Source organism: Chiroxiphia lanceolata, chromosome Z (assembly GCF_009829145.1).
Source record: "Chiroxiphia lanceolata isolate bChiLan1 chromosome Z, bChiLan1.pri, whole genome shotgun sequence".
Taxonomy (NCBI): domain Eukaryota; kingdom Metazoa; phylum Chordata; class Aves; order Passeriformes; family Pipridae; genus Chiroxiphia; species Chiroxiphia lanceolata.
Genome location: NC_045671.1, coordinates 31,739,633 through 31,757,099, shown reverse-complemented (window position 1 = coordinate 31,757,099; position 17,467 = coordinate 31,739,633). Strand labels below are relative to the sequence as shown.

Here is a 17,467-nt window from a genome sequence, read left to right as displayed (position 1 = left end):
GTAACAGTTGATGATACGTATTGAAAAAGCTTGGCCTTTACTTTCTCTGGTTTATCACAGTACAGATGATGTTCTAACAAACCTAGAAAATTAACCTTACAAAAAAACAAAGAAAACCCAAAAAACTCCAACACTGTAATGAAGTTGTATCGAAACTGAAACTAAGAGATCATTCCAAGACATGTTAGAATGAGAACCAAACTAACAAACACTATGCAGGGAAGTGAACATCAATATCAAACCAAAACCACATATTTAAAAGTTAGAAGATCAAGAAATGTGACTCGAATCACCAGGGCGCACAAGCCTAAATGTTCCAGTATTATCTGAGTGATCTGGATGTGGTTTCTTTCAACTGCCTCAAATGTCTCTTCAAAATCTAGGCATTTTTAAACATAATTTTTAAGACACTGAACCATTCCATCTTGTTGATATAGATAGCACCTTCTTGTACCTACTTTCTCCTGTGATGTGCAGTCTAATCTGGAACTGTCATTCTTTAAAGATCTGAAGAGACCAGATGCCTCTCCAATTGCCTATTTACAGTTTTAAAAAATTCCAAATTCTTTTATGTCAGTTTGAAGGTTTAAATCCTACTTAAAATATTAGTTACAGAACATAAAATAATTTTCTAAGTGTGGAAGCTTTCATTCTAATATATTCCTTCAGAGCCTAATTACTCCAATACTTCTGGAAATTTCATGTCAAACTTTAAATTATTTATTACAATTTTTTGAACCAAAGATTCATGGGAGACTTTTGATCTCATGAGGAACAGAATTCCAAGTAACACACGAGCAGTTAGACCTTGAGGTTCTGTGCAAATAACTTTAAATAGAGATAAGATATGAAAGAATCACCAAACTGACTGTGGCCATAACATTCTGAGCTTGGCTTTTCCTAGTTCTCAAAAATCAAGCCTCTGTTGAATGCAGAGATATCTAATAAATTGAGCCCATCAGAATTCTCATATACTTCCAACTGGCAAAATATCATGATGTTTAGGGTATTCTAACCAGTCACTTCAGCACATCCGTGCTGCTGATGAGTTTGTCTTGATTCTTTTTCAATTTGCTGTTCCTACACAACACTCTATACACAGGCACACTTGTATGACAAACCCTGTAAATATTCTGAAACAGGGTTCAAATTTTGCTTTGTAAGGATGTAAATTTAAGTTACTGAGAACAGGATGATCTAAGAGAGCACCTGAAATTGAATCAAAACACTTTTGATTCAATGGCAGTCTTCTAGTACCAGTTTACTGTCTAGGCTTCTGGGAAATGAATCACCTTCCCTCTGTTCTACTATTTCCCTTTATTCATATAAATTACCCCTCTTTTAATATCCTTTATTCTGTGACAGTAATGTTGGTACTTTAAAACTACAAGTTACTAGAGAACTAAGGATGGCAGCAATACAGGTGAACCAAGTAAAACCTTACATCAGTTCTCACTGCAAATAAATTAAGAAAAATAGTTAACAGCTGGGAATAACGAGGTGACATTTCCAGAAACTGACACTACAATTTTCCATAGGCAGAGTAGAATTCTATACAAAGACAGACTGAGAAAATTAGGGAATATAGACACAAATCTAATTAAAAATAAACTTAGAGAGGGAACACAATAGAGACATAAAATAAGGACTGGTATAAACTGTGTCAATTGAGACTGTTTACATACTTCTAAAAGCACTCTTCAACCTTCTGTTCCCATGACTCTATATACCAAAAGGATAAAGTATGATATCACCAATTAAAGAAAATTAATTTGTTCCAACACTATAAGTCTCAGGAGATTTGATCCAGAATAGTTTAGGTAAAATCCTAAAGATGCAAACGATGTTTTTTAATCTTCTACTACAAGAATATACTTTTAAAATTACCTGGTTTGTTAATAACATCCTGCAACTCAGTGACAGAACCGATTATCGCAGCAAGGAGGTTAGAACTGGTAAACCAGCTGAGTTCTTCAACACAGTTAAGCTCTTCCTCTTCACAACCTGTGAAACAGAATTGTACCTAGCAACATATAACTGAATAACTTAGATAAGGCACACTACTATCCCCAGCTTTTTCAGACATTGACTAAGTACATAAGGGAAAGACTAATTCTTCTTTCAGAACAATTTAGACTGTACTAAATATGCTTCCAGAACTACTAAAACAGAAAAGTAGATCAATCTTCTAGTTTGGAAAATATTTTTTATGCCATTTTTCCTTGTAGGGGGAAACATGAGCTGGTTTGGCAACAGAAAGTGACAAAAAGACTACATAATCTCTAAAGAAAATTTAGAAATCCTACACTAGTACTTTACCTGAATCAGTAAGCAATTTTTTTGTATTTATCAGTAGGAAATAAAAATTAAAAGTTATTAATAAGAGGATATACCTTTTCAAAAAATATGCTGATGATTAATAATGTAGGAACATTTCAAGATATTTACCACATAGAGGAGATGTAGCTAGTTCTGAAACCCATAACACAAATATCAAGGATATCAAACAGTGTGACTTCATGTCTGTAGTTGCAACTTTATTTGTAATGTTTAACAGCCTAAGCATTTCCTTTTAGGGGAAATTACATTTGTCAAGTACTCTAAAAATCACAAATCCAGAAATAACATTTGTCAAAATGTCATTAAATTTGTCTTTACACTCCATTAACAGTAATATTATTATATGTTATTCTCTAACCATGAATACTTGATAGATTATGCTTGCCTTTAGATTCTCCTACATAAACTCGAATTCCAATGCCTTCTTTTAAGCCATTTGTCCAGGTGAAGAGGGAACTAGAAGATTGGGCTAAAACTTTAAGTCTCTTAGCTGCCAAAACTGCAATTACAGCTCTTCGGAATACATAAATCAGGCCTTGGAATTTTCTTTTCTTTATTTTTACTTCATTTGGACTGTTTTCTTCACCATCAGATAGAGCATGAACTAGGGTCCTAATCTTCTGGTTCACTAATTCATAAATGTTGACCTGATCCTGGAGAAGGTCTCTTTGGGAAGACATAGCACACAATTGGCCATAGAGAGGATACAGGGCACCTGCCAATAGCGCACAGGCTGCCAAGAGAGATGAATGCTCCTTCTGAAACTGTGTTAACGTATTTTTCACAGAAACACTTTCAAGGGCCAATTTCTCCTGACTTTTTTCAAGGACACACACTTTTTCCTTATTTTTCTCTGCTGTTTTGTGGTATTCCTGGGATAAAACAGAAAAAAACAAAGAAACAAAGCCAGAAGAAATATTAACAGTAAGATCTTTTTTTAAGCAACAAAATCATTTTTACTAACACAAAAGCTAAAAAACAAGAAAATTAATTTTTTCACATGCAAATAACACATTAAAGGACAAAAATTATTACTAATGATGATGACAGTATCTCTTCTAGTAAACAGTTAGAGATGAAAATGAATCAATAGTACAAGGAAAGTTTTCGCAATCTTCAGCTACAAACAGATTCCTGGTTTCTGATGATAATCCACTTCTACTGCAGTACACAAAGTCCAAAAGCACTGAGTTGACTTAACAGTTAGCAATTATGCCCTCCAATTTCGGAAAGAACATTGCTCAACAAAGCAGAAAGAAAGTTAGCGTAAGGGAGAGAAAAAAAAATAAGGAAGACTCTGGAACATAAACCTTGACAGATTGGCAGCAGCTGGAAAAGGGGAAGTAAAGGTGATCTCTTAATTACTTTGTAATCAACCCCCTACTTATATATTCACAGATTAATTACATCTCATAAAGAATTGTGTTTTCAAAGGAACAATGTAATACAGATATTTTTATTTTGACTAATGCCATTACAGTTTTTCTAAGTTACAGATCATTTTTTATTTTCCTCTATATGCCCTGAAACAGGGAAAGAGGGAGACTTATAATATCAAACTGGTGTAGCAAAATGAAGATGCTAACAAGTCATGGAATGCCAGGACTAAGGTTAGATTATGCAGACTGCAGTTCCTGTAAAGGAATCAAGACACCATGCTGAGAGCTCTAAGTCACCTCAGAGACTTGACACACGAGAGCCCTTTGTGATTGGGAAGGTGACTACAGTTAAACAGGATCCACTGGTACTAGGAGGTAATAAACTTTAGGCATTGTTCACAAAGAACCCACAAGATCAAGTTAAACGTGTATGCTCAATTTACAGTCCATGGACACAAAAAGGAAAACATGGATGGAATGACAAGCCCATATGATGAAGAAAATTGAGGATTATGCTAAGTTTCAGATATCTCTCTTAGAGCTACAGATATTTTTGTTAAAATGGTGTGATATTATTCCTGCTAGCAGTGGTCAAAAGAGAAGTAAAATGATATTATCCAGCCACATTCTCATGTGTTTTACTTGGTACATGTTCCAAGCAAGTGATGAGGGCAGTACCCTAGTTTTTTTTCCCTTCTCCATCCTGCAAGCACAACAGAATTAAAAAAATATACAGCTATCTCTAGAATGAAAATGGAAGCCTTCATACTATATCTTAGTCAAAATGTCAGTTCAAAATGTCCTTGACCAAATAAATATTTTAGCAGTTTTTTAGGAGTGAAACAATTTGTAATTCTATTAAAATACTTAAAGTGATACAAAAATAGAGTAGGCCACTAAAAGATCTACTAATTTCAAAATACAATTTACAGGCCACATATGTCACTTAATGCTAAAATTAAGTATGAACATGTACAATACTTTCAGTGCTACTGCATTATTTACAGTGTTTGATTTTTATAGATAAAAACCCTGATAGCACGATTGGAAGGAACAGAAAAAGCAAGCCAAATTTAGAAAATATCTTGGGTTTCTGGCCATCACAGGTGAAACGCCAATATCCAAGTAAACAAACTGTGATCCCTGCAAGGCTCTTTGGCAGCAATACCAACAGTCAGTGCTCTGGCTAATTAACACTTGTTTTTGTGTTTACGGTCATATGGTAATATGCAAAAGTAAATAAGACAATCTTTGACTTCAGAAATGTAAAAGTTTTGTAAGAAAATATACCTTCTTGCTTTTATTGGCTAATAATTTCTTTTGTCTTACAATACACTGTTTCTAGTGTTTTCTTCAAAGCTTAAAAGCACAGTTTTTGAAAAGGACACATACTTCTCTTCCTAAACATTGGCAAGCTGTTTTCCTTTGGTGTTTGAGCTTTGACAGGCACCTCACTGGGTTGCAGAGCTTCACTGACTCCAAGAAATCTTAACAAAAATCAGGTGCTACTAGCAAAACTACTTTATCTTACTTCTTATTGTGCCCTTATTCTTTATTCTGGCATGGAAACAGAACTGGAAACTAGAAATATGATGACACAGAGACATAAAAAGGTTATCCTTTTGCAGCTCTGACTCAGCATGGGTGGTAGCACAAAGACAGTGCCTACCCCACATGTACTAAAGCTGTCCCCCAGCGAGGGCAAGCAACCAGAAGAACGATGAACAGAGCAGGCAAACAGGGCATGGGATGTCAGCCAGGGCACCATGATGCCATTTGCACAGGCAGGGTAAGCAGGAAGGGCACTGAGGTGTTGCCAACTCAAGCACTTAGCTCAGTTGGTGATCATCACCCTCCCTGAGAGAGCTCAAGTGCACTGTCCACTTGGACAAAAGTTGCTTCCTGTGCACACACCAGAAAGGACAGTGTGACCCAGACAGAGCACTCACGAAACCATGCAGGGGCCAAGGTCAGAGGCTGCAGAAGTGCCACAGCCTGGCTCTCCTCTCAGAGGGCAGCAGAGAGAACAGTTACGTGAAATGTGGTCAGGTCAATGATCTGCTTGGCCTAATGGCAAAGCTGAAAGATGGAGTAGAAAGAATAGGAAGTATTAGGGACTCTGAGGAAGAGATGGAGTAGTGGAGCCACACTCTACCATGCCTTAGACAAATGCACCAATTGTCCACTTCATATGAAGCAATGGATCCCCACCCTCTCAACACCAGGGAGAAGGAGGGGACCTTAGAGACCAAGGTGAGTGGAAACAGGTTTCTGCTTGGGGTGGCAGGTGAATCCCCTCCCAAACTACCTCACCTTCCCAGGTGCCCTTACACAATAGGTATGAGACCCTGGAATCTCAGAACCAGAGAAATGAGAACATGAATAAGAGTCCATCTGGATTGGACAGATCATCTAGGGCAGGGCAGCCTACCTCCCCCATCATGACCTCCTGAATTAGAAAAAAAGAAAGGTAGTAGCAATTGTTTTGAGAGGAATGGAGGGTCCAGTATGCCAGCCAGACCCAACCTACTGGGAGGTGTGCTGCTTCCCTGTGGCCTGGGTAAGAGACATCACAACAAACTTCCCAGCCTGGTACAGCCCACTCATTATTACCAATTACTGGTTTTCCAAGTGGGTAGCAACAAAGTCCCAATAAAAAGGCTGCAGATGATCAAGAGGGATCTCAGGGCCTTGGGACAACTTGTCAATGGATCTGGACCACATGTTGTGTTCTCCTCTGTCGCACCAGTTTCAGGGACTGATGGGGCAAGAAACAGGAAAATCACAGGTGTGATTCAAGACTGGAGTTACCAGCAGAATTTAGGGGTTTTTGGACATGGATCAGTTTATATGACACCGAGTCTGCTGACAACAAATGAGATCCTCCTGTCTCAAAGCGGAAAAAGGATCTTAGCCAGCAGGGTTCATTGAGAGAACTTTAAACTAGGTTTGAAGAGGGATGGAGATAGAGCCAGGCTCAACAGACATAAGGTGTGGGAAGATAAAAACTACAGTGACCACCCAAGAAGCAAAAGGAGGCTTAAGAGGGGATACCTCCAGTGAGTACAAGCACCCAAAAATGTAACGACAAGACAGGACTTAGGGGTGTCCCTCTGCACACCCACTGGGATATCGACACAATCAAATACTTATAAAGTGCTTATACACCAATGCACACAGTATGGGGATCAAACAGAAGGAACAAGAGATCTTTGTGCAGCCACAGGGTTTTGAGTCTCATTGCAATTACAGAGATGTGCTGGGGCGCATGAGGAAGAGTGTGACCAGCAGGCTGAGGGAAGTGATCCTCCTCCTCTACTCAGCCCTGGTGAGGCCACATCTGCAGTGCTGTGTCCAGTTCTGGGGTCCTCAGTACAAGAGAGACATGGGGCTACTGGAGAGGGTTCAGCAGAGGGCCACAGCAATGATCAGGGGTCTGGAGCATCTCTCTTTTGAGAAGAGATTGCAGGAGCTGGGCCTGTTTAGAGAAAAGAAGGCTGAGATGGGATCTCATTACTGCAGATAAATATCTCAAAGGTGGATGTTAAGACGATGGAGCCAGACTCTTCTCAGTGGTGCCCCATAACAGGATGAGGAGCAATAGCCATAAACTAAAACACAAGAAGCTCCACTGGAACATGAGGAGGAACTTCTTTATGTTGAGGGTGGCAGAGCACTGGAACAGGCTGCCCATGAAGGTAGAGTCTCCCTCTCTGGAGACATTCCAAACCCACCTGGGTTTCCTGGGTAACTTGCTGTAGGTGATCCTGCCTTGGCAGGAAGGTTGGACTAGATGAGGTCCAGAGGTCCCTTCTAACCCTGAGTGTTCTGAAATTCCGTGTCCTCATCAGTGTCTATAAGTATCTGAGGAGAGGGTGTCAAGGGCGTGGAGCCAGACTCTTCCCAGTGGTGCCAAGTGACAGAACAAGAGGCAATAGGCAGAAACTGAGGCACATGACACCTACATGAACACGAGGAAGAAATTCTTTACTGTGAGGGTGACCATATACTGGACCAGATTGTCCAGAGAGGTTGTGGAGTCTCTCTCACTGAAGATATTTAAGAACCATCTGGTCACAATCCTGTGCCATGTGCTCTGGGATGACCCTGCTTGAGCAGGGAGGTCAGATCAGATGACTCACTGTGGTCCCTTCCAACCTGACCCATTCTGCCATTCTATGAGTTTCTGATTCCTGTATTTCAGCTCTTGGATTTTTCCAAATATAGACACCTGTACATATAAATAAACAACATCAAGGGCCCTGTCCTCCCTTTGCTGTGGTTTAAGTACAAGGGCCAGACATGTCTACCAAAGACACCTAGTGGGTCAGGACCTGTATAGTTACACATACTCCTCCTCCTCCTCCTCCTCCTTTTGCACTGACTTTTGATACAACTGCAATATATTATATCCTTTATCTAATTTACCTGCCTTGCTGTAAAAGCAAGGCCTCCAAACAAAGAAAAAAACCCCAAACAATAAAACCTTTTGTTTCTCCCTAGGGGACTTTTTCCCTTTCTTATTTAGCAAACCTTTTATTTTTCTGTTGGAATTAACATTTTTTAAGTAGTTACAGAATTTTTCTCTTACAACGTGTTTTTGCATATCAGAACAAAACCCTTCTATTTTAAGTGGTTGCCACAAAAAATTGGGGACAGATTAATAAATATCTAAACAATAAGCAAATAACAACTGGTAGTTAAAATTCAGAGGACATTTCCTATGAGACTGTGAACAGCCTGAATAAATAATTTGTGTGAGTATAAGGAACAGGCACAGTAACATTTTCAAAATGGCACACTATCAAATCAAGAGGACTGGACTCCTGCTACAAAAGGCAAGGAAAAAGCTCCATTGACTCTCCAGACATGGAGACCACTGACAGAGAGCGATATCTATAGAGTGCCTTGGTTATTGCTGATCTGTGATAAGGCTATACTCTGGGAATTTCTGCCCTACAGAAAAACAGTGAAATTGCCTTCAGATTATAATCCATCTGACCTACAGTACCAGCTGTGAAGTAGTACCTATTAACATTCATAGATCCTACCTTGGAACCAGGGACCCTGAACAGTACTGGCTGGGCACTGTTTAGTAGTGGGTGTCACCGCTACTAAAACCTCCAGATTTTGAAGTGTTACATTTTAATTATAAGAAGATCATTCTGAAAAGCCCTAACTCTCTACTGGAGTTTTAATAAACCAAAACAATAATTTTTAAGATACATTACTGATACTGCTGCGCAGTTAGAGCTTTGTGTTAACTCTTGAGAGTATGAATTAACACACTTCAGTTTACTTTCACACATGTAGCAACGATTGAAAAAACTAAAGAAGTCTTGACACAGGATCTCTGAGGAGGAAACACCTAGAAGTAGTCATGGAACACTGGTTTGAAGACAAAGTAACAATATCATTAGCTTGGTGCAGGACAGCAAAAATCACTCATCTTTCCTTTTTAGAAAGGAATTAAAGCCTACAAGGGTTTAGTTCACTAAAGTGCTTGCAATTACACTCAGATCTTTGGATGGAAAATGCAGCAAATTGCTACAGTTTCCTTGTAGTGCTAGAATAAGTGTCCTAGAGTGAGAAGACCCCCAGTTGCACAATGAAATACTGGCAAATTATATTCCACTTGCACTGATTATAAAATTTAATTAATAAAGTCTGCTAAAATCATTAAATTTAAATATTGCATTCTGTACCTTTATGTAAACACTGGCATGTCAGTAAATCTAAAAGATCCTTTGAAGACATTCTGTAACTTGTGGCACATTTTTCCTTGTTTCCTTTGGTAATAAGGCTATGACAGTCTGTCTGCACACCTCTGATCAAACAAAGCAGACATCTTGCAGACAAATATGGCTAGCAGGCTCAAAATACAAGAGGTCAAATACAGTTTGGAAAAACAGGCAATCAGGATTAGGGCAGCTCTAATAACAGACGTCCATGGATTCCAGGGAGGGAAAGTCTTAATTTAGTATTTGCAAATCCAAAGTCAGTCATAAATTAGAATTCCAGAAGAAATTAGACTGTCTTCTTGATAGTTTAACAGTGAATGGTAAAGAAGACAAACTGGACCACTGGATGGAAAAGAGATTGTTGAATCACCTAAGTGTATACAGACATTGCACTACCTATATTACACACTACCAGTTTGCACTACTCCAGCTGTGTTAGAAAACATGCCCAGACTTTCTAAGAGAAAACAATTCCCTTTTAGAAACTCAGTAGTCCTGTACAGTAAGTTGACAGGTAAAGGTTTTTTCCAAAAGACATGCCTAATTTGTGCTCCACAAAAGAGAGACTCATTTTCGGTACATGCTCTCCATGCTCCTAGACAATTCAGCTGGGAAGACTGGCAGGTTCAGCACCATGCCAAGGAATGGCACACTAAACTGCACTGATTTTTCACAAAACACTAGAGTTCTGAAAGAGACGACTCAGACCTTATCTTTATTGTGTAAATCCACTTTTTCTTTAGGAAGGAAATCTCATTTTTAAAATTAAAATTAAGCTTCCTTCATTCGCTATTCTTTTTTTTGGCAATGATTTCATTAAAGGAAACTACAGGTGAAGTTTAATATAAATCTGGATGCCACTTATTCCACTCACAGGGACATTTTTACAATTGCAATCTCTGATGTAAAATGTAAATATCAAGCAAATAGCATCTACAAGATTATAACTCATTCCTAATAAATTATCATTGAAAGACTTCCAAGCCTAAAATCTGAGTCAAATACAGTATTATTCTGATGAAGAAAGTTTCAGATGGCAGTCACAAATAACAAGGCATATCTTATTTCTTCTATTTCACAACACTTTTAATCAAAACACATGTAAAGGAATGTGATTGAAAATACAGTGATCAATGGTTGTAGAATAACAGCGAACATTCTAGATTGCAATTAACCTTTCTAACAATCAGTGGCAACAGTTTTACACTTTTTACACTTTTTCACCCTTTTTTTTCCTTTTGCAACAGAGTCCTTCAACAGCATTGAAATCTACCACTGTAACTGCTAATCGCTTCTTGGGGTCAGAATGTATATACCTAAATCTATCCCCCAATGACACGACATTACTGTTACTCTACACAGTCTTTGCAAAGCATGACATTGAAAAAATAACTGCTGCCCTATATAATTCTTAAAGTTCAATCTTGCAGCCTTAACATCCTCAAAAAAAAAAAGAGTCCCTAGCAACTGTAGGTCAAATTAAGCAGTTCACCTCTGGAATGTTTTAACAAAGTTAAACATTCTTATTATAAATGAAGTTAATACATAGGGGTTTGGGTTTTGTTTGGTTGTGTTTTTTTTTTAATTTTAAACAACCTTAAACTGGTTAGGGGCTTAAACTACTGAAATAATCCACTAAATATTTACAAGAAAAAAAAAAATCAGAAGTTCACAGCACCATACCTGTGCCCTTGCATGAACGCCCCCAAGGAGACCTGAGCACTGCTGTTCCAGATACCTTTTTTCTTTCTGCCAGCAGCTTGCCTGTGTTTTCATCTGTTCGGCCATTTTGTTAAAAGCATCTTCCTGGCTCTGCCAAAGATCCTTCATAGTATTGGACTTGTTCTTACAAATATATTCTAGGTGAGATATCTGTGTGACAAGTATTTAAAAAGAAATTCTCTTACCTCTCTAAACACCTTTTTACTTTATTATACATATTAATTTAACCACAGACTATTCCAGCAGAAAACGTAATCTGTAATTTCTTCAACATATTCATTAAATGACAGATTATTTATTTGAATTGTGCAACAAATGAACAAAAATTTGGTTTCAGTTTTGCCATCCTTATACAACCTTGCAGATATTTGGTGCTTTTTGTGCTGCTAAAGTAGTAATCTGAGTATACCAGTCCTTGAGCAGTTTGCAAGAATTGCAAATAATAAGTAAAAAACCAGCCCTTAATTTAATTTTTGTTTTAGTGGAAAGCCAAGACATTCCAGATGTTACTAAGTATTGAAAGAATTTCAGGAAATTTTAGTGTACAGAATGTTTTTCTCACAAACAGCTCACTAGTTTATGATATGTTTTCAACAAGTGTGAAGGGATTCACTCTGGATAACTTTGCAGCTCCCATGCAAACTAAATGGAGAAATCAATCAAGTTAACAATGATCTTTAAATACACACATCTACACACTTTTACTACTAGGGAATATCAGAAAGATACCTTGAAAATAGGTCACACAGAAATGCAAGAGAAAAATTTTGTTCTCAAGAAAGCAGGTACAACACAGGTAACAATACTGTTCAAAATCCCTGAAAAGCTAGTAAGTACATGAAAAGAGCCCTAGAGACCTCACAGTCAATATTAATAACCATACTAAATTAAAAAGCAAGAAACAATACGACACAACACCCCCAAACACTCTCAACAATGTTTACTCCCTTATCCTCCACTCCCTTTCCTCTTTTACTTCAGAAGGAAAATAGAAATGCACATCAAATCTGCATAATCCAGATTTTATCCTATCCCTCTTTAGTAATTTCAATTGACTGCTGGGGTATTTATTAAATGATGGGCAGAGTTAAAACAATTCACTGTAACCAGCCCTATACCCTACTTGAGCCAAAAGAGTGGTAACAATTCCAGAAGATGATAGTTGTTCAAAAGAGCTTTTCCCTTCCTATGACTCAAAACCAATATGTCAAGGCAGCCAAGTTCTGGAGTCACTCTACTACATTTAGGACTGGCCTGATCCATGGAGCCAGAAAACAAACTGAAATTCTGAAGACTGGTATATGTTAGTCTGTGAAGTCAGTTTAACTTAGTTAAAAACTTATTTTCTTTCCTAAAAATGCAGGGATTTCTATGGAGAAAGGCCACGAAAACTTGCTTACATCAAAATAATTCAGAAAAGTACAGCTTCTCCCTATAACAAATATTGACATGTTTTATAAAAATAGGTATTTTCTATTTGTGTTTCTGAATACAAATTTTATAATACATAAATTACAATTAAATGAAGAAAATACATTGGCACAGCACCTCTGAATCATAAATATATAATTTAAAGATGATATTCCTAGAGTAAATGCATTTTGTTTCTGTTTTATGGTAAAATAAAGACTTGTTTTATTAGTGTAAATGACTAAGTTCTTTGAATTGCTTCATCAGTAAGATTAATTTATTTTCTTTTAATTAGGTCCCTGTGGCTAATATTGGCTAGTACTATTAGCATGTCCTGCACTGAAAGTGGAGCTTAGAGATTTCATACCGACTTCAGTCACATTTACATGCCCACAGCAATGGCATCAAACTGAGTTGTAGACAAGCCATAATTAATGGTATTGAATTATTAACGTCCAAATCTTTTTTGAAATAAGATGAATGTCAGTCCTTTTTAATGATACTGTGATGAGGACAAATGTCACTGAATTTAATAGAGGTAGCTGGTGCCTAAGGACACTTACCTTCTCATTAGCCCTGTTGAGGTCTAAGATCAGGGCATCAACATTTTCCTGCAAGACTACACAAAGCTCAGACCAAGAGAATCTATCTAGGATGCCTTCTGGTTGTTTTATAAGTACATGGCCTGCTACCAAACACTGGTATAAGCTATGGAGGAAGGTTAGTTTTTCCTGAAACAAAAAGAAAAATTTACTGTTGTACCTGAACAGTGTTAGAATCTAAATACATGCATCATATGGATAGTAAAACAAGTAGGTGAAAAAAATCCCACAAAGCTCATTCTCGAACCTTTTATAAAATTCCTCAATTGCTAATATTTGTAGTTATACATATCAAAACAAGTGTAAGAAAAAAGTTTTTACAAAAATTGTCTCATTATTTTTTATACTTTATGTCTAATTAGACATAGAGTATATAAAGAAAGACCAGTCCTGCAGTGGCCACAACCAGGAGCTGACATAGATAAAAAATTCCGTGCTATTAGTACATGCAATTTATTTATTTATGTTAACACTTCCAGTTACATTCAAACTGTACCCACTTCCAACATCTGCACAGCATGCAGAAAATTGTCTGATTGGCTTGGCAGCAAAACACACCGTTTATACAACTATCACTCTAAAGTCTTTTTAAAACTGTTTTTGTATGGATCATGTATGAGACTAAATGGTCAGATAAAACGGGCTTATAGCTTCATCAGTTACATTCCATAAGCCATGTCTAATTTAGTTACACTGATTTTAGCCAGTAGTATAATAAATTGATGCAAGTTATAAATAAACTTTAGTAACAATAGCATGCAACAGAAATTAAAGCCTTCATGCTTTTAGTACATATATGCAACTTAGCAACTTAATTAAGACAACAACCTCAAAAGTCAAATTATTGTAAATGTTCCCATTGCTTTTCAGGGGCCTTGGATGAGGTTTTACATTAAGAAATTGTGGATAACGGAGATGGGGAACTAGGGTTTTTCTGAGCCCTTTCCATCACACTTAGGTGCAGTTGCTCACAATTATTTCATGGCATTTTATGCAATTAAAAAGAAATTGTAATCAAAGTTTTTTTCTAACAGATCTGCAAATTCCCCAAGGAAAATCCAGTGTGCCACCTTCATTACATTTTTGCTTACACCAAGGATGATAATTATCCATTTGGGGTAAAAAAGGGGATTCCAAGACCCTAAATCAATTCACACGTTGAATGCAACCACAGTGTTGTAGACATGCAGACTTTACAACAGAGTCAGACTTCTAGTTTCCTTCACTTTAATCATTATCTGATGTGTGTAACAATTTCAGCTGTTTCATGTGGACCCTATTTAAATACCAGACTGTAAGAGTGATGGAAAGAATGTTTCCTTTTCACTCAGTTGGCATCCATGACCAAATCTGTGGAAGTAATGAGCTCAATATGCACGACTAAAAGTACATCATTGCCAATGCTAGTACAGAACCACTTTACTGGGGGGGGAAAGCAACAAAATTAACATCTCTTAATACATATAAGGAGAGAGATAATAGTTCTGAAATAAGATGTTGTGAACTCGTTCCTTCATATAGCACACCACAATGACCTAATAGATAACAAATAAGAATTTCTAGGTTTTGTGGCCTGCATGCAAAACTACCTCAACAATATGTGAATCAGTAATAATGATAATGACACTACTCTATGTTCCAATTGTAAAACATTTTTGTTAACTTTTAGTTTGAAAGAAAGAATTGTTCGTCAGGTGTAGCTCTTAAATATACTCAGTTGTTCAAAAATTCAAAATGCTGGAATGATTAAGCTACTAGTTCTGATACAGAAGAAAGGAGAACTAATATGTCCTGAGATCTCATAGATATTAAATACATATTTCAAAATATGTATCTTAAAATCATATTTTAGAGATAAATCTGTTAAGACTAAGAGTAACCATCTGATGTATGTAAATGTATAAAGTTGAGATTAAATAAAGACTCTTTGACAGTCATCTTGTCTCTAGTAATACCTCCATATCCTTCTGGTAAGCCCTGGTAAGCTTCTGGATTTCATTTTCAGATTCTGTGGCATGTACTTTCTCCTTCTCCCAGCATTGCTGTACATCCTGTAGTTTCATTCTTAAAGTTTCTATTAAAGTCTCTCTGTCTGCACACTTAGTGTGCAGATGATTTAACTCTTTACTGGCATCAGCCAGGGTATCCTGAGCTTCCTGTAAGACAGAAGCATGGAACAGAAAGGCTGGAAAGAATTTTAGTCTGTGAAATATTACCTTAGTCTAGTGGTCATCATCTGAGGAAGTAAAGCCATATAGCCACATGTATTCATAAGACTCCAGGCTAATTCAATACCTGAATTTCAAAATTGACAATAGGCCTCTTCTACAGCTTGTAACTAGACAACATGAGCACCCCTGACTGGTAAAAGCTCCACGATGCAGTGACCTTCAAAATACCCTCTACCCCCACAAATGAGATGCAGAATGCAGGAACACAACTTATCCTCCGCAGAGTGCAAAGCTCTCAGAGCTAGAGAAAACATACATTATTTTCTTAAGTAAATCTCTGATCTGTTGCAGCTGAGTCTGTAAGCAACACAGCTGTTGTTCCTCACTGTATTTTTATTGCCATGAAAAAAAAAATGGGAGGACCATCTTTGGAGGTTTGACCATGGGAAGTAACTAGTAATCAGAAATGGTCATAAATACAATCATTATGTTACCAGCACCAAATTTCACCAGGTAAACAAAGAAATTAATATATTACCCCTTTTCAGTCAAAATATTTGTGAGATAGAGTGGACAGATACACATGCTTTGCTTTCCTATAAGCACTGGATTTCCAGCACTGCTAAAGTTTGCAAAAGGTCAAACAGAAAGCATTGTTTATTTTTCACAAAATCGTAGCTTCTTATCTGGAAAATGTAATAGAAAAGATACTCCCAATTCATTAGACAATGACTTTAATTCTTCTTCATGAAAACATTAAAATACTAAAGCAATGTTAAATTTCGAACACAAATGTTTTCAGACTGGATCTAGCTTTTGTTTATCTCTACAGTTTTACTACTAAAAATTTAAAGAGATTTGAAACTGGCATATTGCATAAAAAACAGCACTCTCTGTGTGTAGCAAACTCAGTTTTTTCAGGAAGAATACAAATATCACTTGCAATGGGTTGCAGAAATCTTAGGTGTCTTACAAAGGTGCTGGAACAGAAGCAGAAGTCTTAAGTCTTCCAAACATAAATTAGTAAAGAAAGTTCAGATCAGATGACAAGACATCATCTGCAAGTAGCCATTAATAGGAAGATTCAATGAATGTTGCAGAAAAACACTGCATAAAAACATAATGCAGCATATTCTCAGCAAAAGAGACTGAAAAACACCAGGTTTAGAGACACACTATTTTGGCAATAATACAATACACTGCCAGTCAGGAGATTAAGTTTAACCATGACCTCAGGACTTCCTCACTCCCTTGGCCATTGATGTAACCAGACAGGACATCACAGAAGTGCTGTCAGCCAAAAACAGAGACAAAAAAAAAATTCTTGTTCAGAAAGTAAAGAAAAGAATTCTCAAGTGTTTTTATCAGTTCTCAGGTAGATTTTATTCTAAGAAATTTTAGGCTGCATATTGTATAGGTGTTAAAGACAACCTTATGCATTACATGCATTAACCTGATAAACACAAACAAAAAAAAATTAATAAAGGAATGGATATTTTTAAGAAAATATACCTTCATATGAACAGAGGTAATTAAATTCCCCTTTTCTTGAGAAAAACATTAAAAGAAAAAATACTGATGCCAATTTCAATACAAAACAGTATTTTGCAAATGGATAAATGTATTTCAAGTTATTTCAGAAGTACAATCATTGAAATGACCAGTTGTGTAGTCTACAGTGGTAACCAGAATAAAGCAGCATGGCTTAACAAGCTTGCAAGGTAAACTAGTCTGCTCAACAGAACAGAATGATATGGAGACTTATTCTGATAAGAAAAATACCTTAAATCCAGAAAGATAATTTTTTAAGAACTTTAAAATTCTATGCTAAATTCATTAAACATACCTTAAGGTCTTGTCTTAAAGTACACACTTTCTCCTCGGATATCTCAAGGTCTTTTGTCATCTTTTTACACAGAGCCTTCATTTTCTCAAACTGTAAAAAATATGGAGGTCAAACAGGCTTTCACAGAAAGGCTGCATGACCCCTTCAATATAAAGGAAGAACTTTGTATATAAAAGTAAAACAACAAAATTTATTTCAATTCCTTTGACAGTTTTTGTACTCCATACAATCTAATTAATGTGCCATTACAAAAGCA

The 17,467-nt window shown here is 36.8% G+C and overlaps 1 protein-coding gene across 6 annotated transcripts in view; it reads right to left on the bottom strand.

Moving 5' to 3' along the window:
- Positions 1-17,467, bottom strand: part of CCDC171 (coiled-coil domain containing 171) — a 150,957-nt gene that overhangs the window by 76,521 nt on the left and 56,969 nt on the right. For 5 of the 6 annotated variants that reach the window (XM_032676968.1, XM_032676967.1, XM_032676970.1 and 2 more), the window contains 6 exons: positions 17,212-17,301; positions 15,150-15,350; positions 13,156-13,323; positions 11,144-11,332; positions 2,726-3,212; positions 1,888-2,004 (listed from right to left, as the gene is read on the bottom strand). In XM_032676968.1, coding sequence (XP_032532859.1) covers positions 1,888-2,004; positions 2,726-3,212; positions 11,144-11,332; positions 13,156-13,323; positions 15,150-15,350; positions 17,212-17,301 — 1,252 coding nt within the window. The remainder of the gene's footprint in view (positions 1-1,887; positions 2,005-2,725; positions 3,213-11,143; positions 11,333-13,155; positions 13,324-15,149; positions 15,351-17,211; positions 17,302-17,467) is intronic. The other variant, XM_032676969.1, reaches the window with a different exon arrangement.